The 11,057-nt window shown below is 48.6% G+C and overlaps 1 protein-coding gene across 1 annotated transcript in view; it reads left to right on the top strand.

Annotated features, from left to right (window-relative positions):
* Nucleotides 1-4,187, top strand: part of Bnip1 (BCL2 interacting protein 1) — an 11,217-nt gene extending 7,030 nt beyond the window's left edge. Inside the window, exons 4-6 of the mRNA XM_055604365.1 lie at nt 1,282-1,383; nt 2,538-2,656; nt 3,621-4,187. Coding sequence (XP_055460340.1) covers nt 1,282-1,383; nt 2,538-2,656; nt 3,621-3,817 — 418 coding nt within the window. The 3' untranslated portion in view covers nt 3,818-4,187. The remainder of the gene's footprint in view (nt 1-1,281; nt 1,384-2,537; nt 2,657-3,620) is intronic.
* Nucleotides 4,188-11,057: the final 6,870 nt, after the last annotated feature.

Below are 11,057 nucleotides of genomic sequence, written 5' to 3'. Positions count from 1 at the left end.
TGTGTGTGTGTGTGTGTGTGTGTGTGTGTGTGTGTGTGTGTGTGTGTAGGGTAGTAAGTTAAATGAAACACTGTCAGCTTAATGTGGTTGTAAAACAAAGCATGGCTGTGCCTGGTGTGGCATTGAAAGTTTGAGGAAAGAAAGTAGGAAATGTTGAAGCAGCAGGTATGTTTGCCAGGTTACCGGGTTTGTCATACTGTATAGTAATTGCTTACTTTTCTCCCTAATAAACATGAGTTCCTTGAAGACAGGCACTCAGTCAGCTTTTCGAGGAGTTTGAAGATGTAAATGATTGCTTGAAATGGCAGGTGTAGCATGGGCTGGCAGGTGCTGTGCAGGCATCTGGAAACCCATCTGAAGATTGCCTTTAGTTGCAGCACTTGGGAGGTGGAGACAGGAGGATCTCTGTGGATTCAAGGCCAGGATGGTCTACACAGTGAGTGCCAGGACTAAATAGAGATCCCTGTCTAAAAAAAAAAAAAAAAAGGGTGAAGGAGAACGTTGACTCTGCAAAATTGTCCTCTCACCTACACACACACACTGGCATGCATTGCCCACCCCAGTCATACACACACATAATTTGTTTGTGTTTTTTTTTTTAAAGAAAGCCAACCTAATAGTTAAGTGCTCAGTTCTGTCCAGGGCTTGGCCTGGTTGAGTTCAGCTGGCTGTGTGACTGCTCCAGAGCATGGTTTGATTGTTAAGGGGGTGTAGTTAGCATCTTTGTCAGTGAAGAACGGATCACAGCCTCAGTGCTCAGTGCTTGCATTTGAGCATCACCTGCAAAAGAGTGGGTGAAAATGGGAGTGGAATAGGCCAGTCAGGGCCCTGGGATCTATGCAGTGCTTAGGATGGTGTCAAATAGACAAAAATCAGCAAGCCACAGAGGAAGATTGAGGGATTTGGGTTTGTGTGGCTCTAATCCATCCAATTGCCCCTATGGGAGAAATGGTGGTTCCAGCGGAGGAGGAATGCTGAGTCATGTCCTCAGGAGCAACACCCAGACATTAAAGCCACTGTGGGTCTACGTCTAGCAGAGTGCCATGGTTCTGCTCTCCCAGCTGCTAGCAGGAGAGCGATAGTGACGGAATGTTCTGGAGACATCTTTCAGAGATTCAGAGGACGATGCTAGGATCCGTGCTAACGCAGTGACCAGGGCTACAGAGAAGAGGGAGTGGTGGGAGGTGAGATGAACCCTGGGTCTCACCTGGGAAGTGAACTGGTTTGACCACACAGCCTGGTGGAGCTGCCAGGACCTCATGTGTGACTGTCTTCCTCTAGCAACCAGACCTCATGGCGGAAAGCCAACCTTACCTGCAAAATTGCCATTGACAACCTGGAGAAAGCAGAACTTCTGCAGAGAGGAGACTCCTTGAGGCAAAGGTATCATCTTTTTATCCTTCTGGGCTCTGATAACACAACGTCTAAGTACTATGTGGCGGCCTTTATTTTCGAAACATTTGTACTTTATGTTATTGAATAAGTTTTTTTTGTTTGTTTTTTTTGTTTTTTGTTTCTTTTTGAGACTGGGTCTCATACGTCCCAGGGTGGTCTCACACCTGTGTGCTCTTACAGGTGTGAACCACCACACCAAGTTTCTGCAGTTCTGGAGATCCCACCAAGGGCTCTGTGTACACTAGGCAAGCACTCTACCAGCCAGGTTACATGCCCCGCCCTGACTAAACTCGGCTTTTGTTTTGTTTTCATTTGGTTGTTGGGTTTTTGTATGTTTTATGTAGGAGTAGGGTTTTGAACCTAGGGCTTCATGCATGAGGGGCACATGCTCTACCATTGAGCCTTTCCAGCCTTCCTATCCCAGTCCTCCCTGATTATTTTTAAAAGACTTTCATTTAACCACGCATGTGTAGTGTTTATGGTATTAACCAGCCCTGTTGGTGTGTTTGCGTTTCTGCCTTTTCAGTAGTGTTTGAAATGCCTCTAGGCCAGCTCTGTCTGGTTCCTTTGAAGAAGGAGTTTTCTGGGAGTGAACAAACATTTCTGAGTCTCTCCACATGTAGTACACGCTGCTTTACAGACAGCCACAGCCTGGCTTCCATTCCTCCTAGCCTACATTCTTGAGCCCAGCATACATCCTTAGCCATACCGGCCGACGTTTTAGAAAGGTGTGACCAGGGTGCTGGTGGCACACGCCTTTAATCCCAGCGCTCAGGAGGCAGAGGCAGGCAGATCTCTGAATTTGGGGCCAGCCTGATCTATAGAGTGAGTTCCAGGACATCAGGACAGCTAGGGCTACACAGAGAAACTGTTTCTCAGGGAAAAGAGAGAGAGAGGGAGAGAGAGAGAGAGAGAAAGAAAGAAAGAAATGTGTGCTAGCTGGCTGTGTTACCGCACACCTGTCATCCAGCACTTGGGGGTGGCTGAGGCGAGGACATTGTGCCTTCTAGGCCAGGCTGAGCTACATTTGGAGACCTCCATCTCAAAGCACAAACAGAAGAAGTACTAATGCAATAAGTTTAAAATGGTGCTTTTTGCCAGCTAGGCTTTTGTTACTTTTGCTGCTTCCTCTGAACTTGCAGGAAAACTACCAAAGAGAGTTTGGCCCAGACATCCAGCAACATCACAGAGAGCCTCATGGGGATCAGCAGGATGATGTCACAGCAGGTGCAACAGAGCGAAGAGGCTATGCAGACTCTAGGTAAGGAGGAGGACACTGCTCTAGAACACACACCCTTGCCTCTCTGTGCACTTCTCCGGCTCTTCCCAGCTGTAGCTTCCTGAGACAGCTTGGTCCTTCCCAGGGAGGTGAGCTGTTCCTCCTCTGCTGTCAGTTGTGCAGCTGTGCTAGACACACCGTGCGCCATCAGTGCCTCCTGAGGGAAGCATTGCTAGGCTCACAGGAGAGTGGAGCTGGCCAGCCTCTCTGGAGATGGTGTCAGCAGTGCTCGCAGGGGGTCTGGGAGTCTGGTTTGCAGCATGGGCTCATGGTCTAATATTGCCAGGCAGGTTTGGGAATTAGGGCCACTGTTAAGACCATTACTGAGTTCCTTTTAAATGTAGCAGCTAGTGGCCACAGAGGAGGCTGTTTAAGACCATGGCATTCTTGTCAAGTGCCTTCTCACCATGGAGAATTTGTCCTTTGTAGAGAATTTACTCCTTTAGGGCCCTTCAGTGTAGGGAACAGAAGAAGAATTTTCTCTCCACAAGACTTCTTATCAACCAAGGTAGACAGTGAGGTTTGGTAAATTCTTGAACCTACTGCCATGTTCTCATGGCTGTCACTCACAGCCACCTTGTTTCATTTCTACCCTCAGTTCATCCTCTGTCCCACACATCATCCAGGAAAGTAGCTAAAAGCTGATAATAAAGCTCTACAGAGATGGCTCAGTGGTTAAAAGCAGGAACTGTTCCTCAAGAGGACCCAAGTTCAGTATTTAGCACCCAAGTCAGGCAGCTTTTAACTGCTTATAGCTCTACAGACATCTGCACTCACATGTGTATATCCACCCAGATATGCACATAATTAACAATAATAAAAATAAATCTCACCTCCCACACCCAACCCCCAGCTCAGGCGCTGGCCTTGTTGGCAGCCAGCCAGTAGCTTCAGCTCTTTGTTGTCCGGGTGGTCTGTTCTGAACCAGTCTCTTCTTCTCTTGCAGTCAGCTCCTCACGGACTCTCCTGGATGCAAACGAAGAGTTTAAGTCAATGTCAGGGACCATCCAGCTGGGCCGGAAGCTTATCACAAAATATAACCGCCGCGAACTAACGGACAAACTTCTCATCTTCCTTGCCCTGGCCCTGTTCCTCGCTACGGTCCTCTATATTGTGAAAAAGCGCCTCTTTCCATTTTTGTAAGTGAGAGCTGCCAGCTGGGGCCCTCTGCATTCCTGCATCGGGACCGGCAGCTCTCAAGGACTGGCCAGGCTACTAGACTGGGCTTCCCCTCTCCCTCAGGGGCTTAGTGAACCCAGTGGAGGGGAACACAGCAGCCCAGCTTCCTGCAAGAGTCTGCTTGGAAAGGCCGTGTGGAATAGAGGAAATGAAACCTTCAGGACAGAGTGGTAGCACTGTGGCTGCCTTACGGAACACTTCAACCCTGGGACCTGATGCACCTCCTCCCTCCATGGCCTGAGGCATAAGTCCTAGATCTGGTGGGGGGGCGGTGACGACAGCTTGTGGCTGTTCCCTGAATAAATCTCACTTATTAAATGGAGTGAGAAATGCTGAATTTTATAAGAGATCTCTGGGAATGTTGCATGCCTCATCATGTTGATTCCTAGGACATGAAGTTAGATTATTCAGCAAGGAGTTAGTGAGGCTCAATGCTTAAGAGCACTTGCTGTTCTTCCAGAAAGCTGGGGTTCAGTTCCCAGCACCCACATGGCAGCTCACAACCACCTCTAACTCCAGTTCCAGGGGATCTGATGCTGTCTGTAGGGGCAGGCACATAGTACACATACATACATGCAGGCGAGCACTCACCCATACATTGCTCTTTTAATTTATTGAGGGTGAGCTGGCTCAGCTGGTAGAGGCACTTGCTAATAAATCTGATGACTTGAGTTTTATCTGCAGACCCACAAGTAGGAGGAAACCAGTTCCAGGAAGTTGCGTGGCAGCTGTGGTTTGTGTTGTGTCTGCATACACACAAATAAATAAAAGAAAACAATGGTGGAGCAGCTGCCACAGGCTGATTCCCAGACACTGCCAGATATTACATACTCAGTTGTGACGCTCACACGCTCCCTCCAGCAGAAGGGAGATGTCAGCAAGGGGAAGTACAGATAGCCGCCACCAGTGCAGCCCACAGTGTTCAAAGTGCCGAGATGGGTCTTCCTCCCCCAAGCCACTGCAGTGACTGAGGACTCACCCCCTTTTCTCTAGTTCAGACTAAGTGTGACAGAGCGAGAAGCCAGTGCCGCTGACACCCAGCTGTGCCCAGTTCTGCTGAAGCCCCAGGTACAGGCTCCTACCTGGGCCAGCCCTGCAGGTGCCAGTGTCCCCCGTCCTGTCAGCTGGTCTTGTCCTTGGGGTTTTGTCTGCATTGCTCGTAGCCCTGGAGAGCCCGGAAGGCAGAGAATGAGTGGTAGAGCACAGGCCTTGAACTGGGAATGTTCAAACCACGTGGCCTCAAGCAATTTACCTTATGTTGCTGTCAGTTTCCCCATCCACACAGTGAAAGTGATTGTAGTGAGAATTTTGTTTTTTTTTTTTTTTAAAAACCCCGTGATGCTGTGTGAATTTTTGTTTGTTTGTTTGTTTGTTTGTTTGAATCCCAGGTGTGGAATATGGGGTTGCTTCAGATTGTCCGCATGCTCTAGGAGGGGTGGGATTTTCACCAGCTACAGAGAGTTTATGTTTGAAATTCTGGGGACTCTTGAGAGGGTATAAATGTAGGATGCCCTAGAGGGCCTGTGGCAGGCTCCTGCTCTCCCTGCTGCTGCTTTTACTATTGCTGGATTGCTGATTGCTGCTTAGAGATATCCTGACGATGAAGATTGGACCTGACCCAAGGATCTTGGTACCCAAAACAGCAAAAAGTAGACTGGTGAAGTCTATGCCCCCTTTCCGAAACCCTAACCTTCTTTCTCGCCTACGTAGAATTAGGACATCGGAAGGGATTGGGGTGGAGAAGGGTGGTAAATCTAGGAACCCAATAAGGTAGCCAAAAAGCCCGGTTACAAGTGATAGTCCAAGTAGGACTGGTTTGTATGAAAGGGAAATGGGAAGTAGCAGGTGTAGCTCCCCCATTCCTAGGTTTTCGTCCAGCTTCTCAAATGCTGGGAACCCTGAACACTGGGGGTCCCACAGCAACAGCAGAAGGCCTTCTTCAGAAGCCACCAGGGAAAGCAGTTCTGTTGAGACTGGTGTGAGCAGCAGATACCAAGAATCAAAGCCTCCGCTGGGAAGGGGCAGGTCATCTTGGGACTAAGTATGTGGCATTGGCTGTATGCATCAGACTGACTTAGTCAATACCATGCAAGTGGAGAGGTGTACGTGTGTGTGTGTGTGCGCGTGTGCGCGCGCATCACAGTGCATGGCGGAAACTACCAATCCAGCGGTACAGAGTCCTACACGCTAGCACTGAACAGTCAGTCTGATGGCTGGGTATAGCGGGCGGGCTGAGTATGCAGAGAACACATGCTGGGCAGACCCATGGTTCCCTCATGGGCAGTGTGGGACAGAACAGGAGCGTCCACTAAGGATGCTGTGTAACTAAAAGCCCATGTATGAACCGTTCAGTTCCGGAATTTTTCATTCTATATGGTTTGTAAAGGAAACCACACACACACACACACACACACACACACACACACACACACACACACATTCTTAAACAATTCTTAGCCTCCAAAGGCACTTGGTGAGATTATACACCCAAATAGTCTCATTGAGCTGAACGAAGCAGTGATGGGAATTCCCACTCGGATTCCAGCTGTGAGAACAGCAGGTGGATGCTATCAAGCAGGGATTTTCTTGTCTTAACATTTCTCTTTACTCTTCCATTAATTGTCAACATCCTCACAATATGGAAATGTACGGGTTCCGCACTCCCTAAAAATTCTTCTTTTGGCACTTTATCCTTTTGCTTGTCTCCTGAAAATACAGACTGATTTGACCTATTTATACAAGTCACGAGGAAGGCATCTTAAACGGGACGGGCCATCTGCAGCCTAACTCTTCCTAGTTAGCCGCGCAGAACACAGCCTTCCACACTCAGCCATGAGGGGGCAGTGTCCACACTTACGCTATTCTCTGTAGGAGCAGTGACTGAAATGTGCTGCCTACATTTAAAAAGAGAGGGTGAAAAAAAAAAAGACAACAAAATATGTGCAGTCTCTGGGGCTTTGGGTGTCCGAAAGTTCCCTTAATATCTGAGTATCCAGCAAGGCAAGCTCATACACTTCATTTTGATTGGCCAGTGGTAGTGGAGTTAAAAATCCAGAGCAGCCTCTTCAAGGGAACATTCAAGAGGCATTTGCTGAGTGCCTACTGTATGCCCAGCGTGTGTCACAGAGCTGTAGTGTGTGGGCGAGGCGAACAGATGATAAACGATGTCCATTTTAAATACGTCATTCATCATGTCAGAAAATGCAGTAGGCTTTCTGTATCCTTGGGTTTCTCAGTCTGCAGATTCCGCCACCTTTATATTTCAAAAAGAAAAGTGGTATAGAGTTTACTTGTCATTATCCTCTGAATGGTGCAGTGTAACAAGTATTTTTCCAGCATTCACACTGCTTAGGAAGGAGGAACTAGGAGTGTGCAGGGCCCTGAGTGTGCCGGGGAACATGGACCCACCTAAGGCGTGTTTAGGTGGAGGAGAGATGGTTTGGTACAAAGCTTGGTCATGGCCCGGGTGTGGGGGCACACACCTTTAAATCCCAGCACTCGGGAGGCAGCGCCCACCAGCCTGGTCATGTGCGGAGTTCCCTGCCAGGAAGGGTTGCATGCTGGGCAACTGATGGAAGAGGGGTTAGCCCAGCAGGCCCTGGGAAAGCCTAACCAGCTCTCAGGTGGCACACCATCTTGGTTTGTCCCACTTCTCTGTCAACCCTCTTTCTCTTTCTGTCATTCATTTTCTCAACACCCTAAATGCTCACTTGGATCCCGCTCTCTCTGCTTTCCCCTGCAGTCTCTCAGAGCCGAGGGCCATGCAGCCACAGCTTTGGTCATCTTTACAGAGTGCCAATAGTCCCAGACAGCACAGCCTCCTCGGGAGCTCAGGACTACAGCCACCCCCACCCCTGTGTGCTCCTCTGCTTCTGTCTTCCCTAACACACTTCTTCCTGGATCTGGTTAAGACTAAGGGTATGTCATCCCGAAATGTGAGTCTGTGAGACCAGCTCAAGCTAGACTTTGTGGGGACCAGAGAGAGGACTCAGTTGTTGCTCTTGCAGAGGATCTGGCTTCAGTTTCCAGCACCCTCACAGCTCTCCATGACTCTAGTTCCAAGGATCCGAAGCTTCTGACCTCTGTAGTGATCAGGCACTTACATACCCATAGGCCAGATACTCAGACACATTAGAGAAGCCCTTTTTCAAAAAACTTCTTTGTTTTCACATGAGGTCTCTCTATGTACCTGGAACTCATACTGTAGACCAGGCTGGCCTCGAACTCAGAGATCTGCCTGCCTCTGTCTCCCAAGTGCTGGGATTAAAGTGTGCACTACCATGCCTGGCACTCTTAAAAAAAAAAAATTAAAGATTGACTGTTCTGGCATATATTGAGCTGTCAGTGCTGAAAGACACCAGCTCAGGAGGCCCTGAAAGCTTCATAAAGGAAAACTACATCAGTCCATGTCTCTGGAAGACACCTGACTCCCTGAGTGTGGCATTATCTTCGTAAACAACCAAAAGTCACTGTCCATTCCCTGCGTCCCCCTCCAACCTCCTCCTCAAGTAGCTCAGAGGCTGGAGAAACGTCCATCACCATCTTGTTCCGCAGGCCTTTCCTGTGCACGCGCGTAAGTAGGTACAGTTTTCCTCCTGTCACTCTGTTCTAATTTAATTGCTAGCCTGGGAGTGTTGGAGGACAGTCACATTCTCCTTCACCGCCGTCCCTTCTCCCTTCACCCACCTGTCTTCCTGAAGCCTTGTACCACACTAGGAAGCAAGACTGCTTTATTCTTACCGAACCAGCCATTTGGGATCTATTGTGCTGCTGGGCGCTGGTGACCTCTAAGGCCCAGTGGTGGATTCTGCAATGGGATTCAACTTAAAGGCACTTTAAAGGAATAAAGATTTTAAAAGGATTTTTAGGGGTCTTTTTCAAGACATGGTTTCTCTGTGTAGCCCTGGCTGCCTTGGAACTCACTCTGTCGGCCAGGCTGGCCTCAAACGTAGCGATCCGCCTGCCTCTGCCTCCTAAGTGCTGGGATTGAAGGTGTGTGCCACCGTGCCTGGCTTGAAGACTTTTTTATTTTTTTAACCAGCAATAAAAATTACTTTTTCTTCCTGGGTTAACAATGGTCTTCCCTGGGACAATGGTGGTCTTCCCTGGGCCTCTGCTCACAGCTTTGCCCAAGCTGCGCTTGAGCAAGGACAGAATAAAAATAGCTGTAGCTATCTAAGAGATAGACGGTCTGACGGGTGCTGTCAGGGATGAAGGGCTGCAGCCTGGGGCTCGGGGGCGGGGGGAGGTTGTCACCTCATTGTCCTTGCAGCCTCCAACGGTGGGCTCAGGCTACACAAGATGCCTAGGGACCCACAGCACAGGGCATGATGCTCACGACCCTGGCTCTTTAAGTGGGCCATGGTCAGGGAGACTGGAGTCCTAATTGCACTCTCCCTGGCCTGTGCCCCATGGCTAAGGCATCACCCTCTGTGCTGTGGTTTCCTTGGCTGTGACTCAGGCACCTCTTGACAGTACCAGTGCCCCAGAGGTCCTGGGAGGGTCACAGGACAACAGCCGCATAGGTCAGCCACACACAAGTTGTGTGTGCAGAAACTCTTATGGTTACCACCAAGTGAAAGCAAGTGGCTTTGTTCCCCTTTCTCATTCTGAGTGAAATGTGCTTAGATAAAGAGCAAGATGCTGGGGTTGGAGAGGAATCCTGACCAGGTGTAAGGCGTAATCTTGGCTTTCCACTCAACTGGACCTGGTATCAACTAAGATGCCTCTGGGTGAGCCTGCGAGGGGAGTTCCTGGGGAAGGAGTTTCTGAGGTGGGGACACCTTGTGGGAGTCACTCCGATATAAAGGCGTCTGAGAGGAATGCTGTGCTCTTTTGCCCACCCACTCACCTCCTTGCTGGTAAGAGTATCTGTTCTGTTGCTGCTGCTGCTGCTGCTATTGCTGCCGAATGCCTTCATTGACATCAGAACCCAGTTTCTTCAGCCTCCAACACAGACTGGAGACCAGGGGCTCTCTAGGAATCCTCCTGGCTTCAGCACCGTGTTGGTCCTTCTGAGGCGCTCAGCCTTGTGGACTCAGCACCTTCCAGACTCTCAGCCTCTCCAGGATACAGACAGCCATTGTGGGACTACACAGCCTATATTGTGGAATCCAAAGGGCTTCTAGAACATATATTCGACCTAATAGTTCTGTTCCTCAAAGATCCTGACTGATACACCTAGAATAGGGTAGACCTTTTTGAGTGAAAGGGCCTATGCCAAGCAGCCCAACCATATGCTGGTTTTCCTCATTCTGCTGGAGGGGAATGGGTAAAATTCATAACGGCTGTATGTGAAGTTCTCTTTTCATTCTGAATCTCCAACCTTTCTCTTCTCCTTCTGCTGTGATCTTGTTTGCTGCCAGGAAATCCCTAGAGAAAGTGAATCCACAGACTAGCAATTTAATAGGGACTGAAGTGTGGGCTAACGGTCAGTCAGCTTTCATTGGAGGCTTGATTGATATAACCTCCCCCCAAAAAACCAGAAGAATGCTCCCAACCAAAGCATCATAATCTCAAACGAAGGCTCCTGGCACCTATAAAAGATGTTTCCCTGGAGTATTAGGATTCTCTAGAGGAAAGACTTATAGAAGATATATATTCTATTCTATTAGATATTATATATAGTGGTATGATGAATATTATATATGTATATGTGTGTTTATATATGTATGTGTATAAATGTGTATGTGTATATATACACATATACACAGGGAAAAAGGATAGATGTATATAAAGAGAGAGAGAGAAAGGAAGGAAGAGGATGTATTAGAATGATTTACAGGCTGTGGTCCTACTAATCCAATGATGACTGTCTATGAATTGAAAGTCCAAGAATCCAGAGGCTTGATGCCTCAGCTGGTCAAGGCTAGATGCCTCAGCTGGTCTTCAGAATCCTGAAGTAGGCTCTAATGCTAGTGAAGGAACAAACTTGCTAGCAAGGCAAGAGCAAGCAAAAACCTCCATGACCTTCCAGCAGAAGGCATGGCCCAGATTAGAGACAGGTCTTCCCAGCTCAGAGATCTTGTTTCAGGGTGGATCTTTACACTTCAAATTAAGCAAAACTCCCTAACAGATGTGCCCCAATTTGGGGGTTTTAGTTCATCCCAGATGTAGTCAAGTTGACAACCAGGAACAGCCATCACATCTGGCCACCTCTACCTCTACCCTGAGATGGGTTGGTCAGAGGACCAAGTAGGTATGC

This window comes from Psammomys obesus, unplaced genomic scaffold, assembly GCF_907164565.1.
Source record: "Psammomys obesus unplaced genomic scaffold, mPsaObe1.curated_primary_1811, whole genome shotgun sequence".
NCBI lineage: Eukaryota > Metazoa > Chordata > Mammalia > Rodentia > Muridae > Psammomys > Psammomys obesus.
Note: the sequence above shows the minus strand (reverse complement) of the source record. Positions and strands in the feature narration are given on the sequence as shown.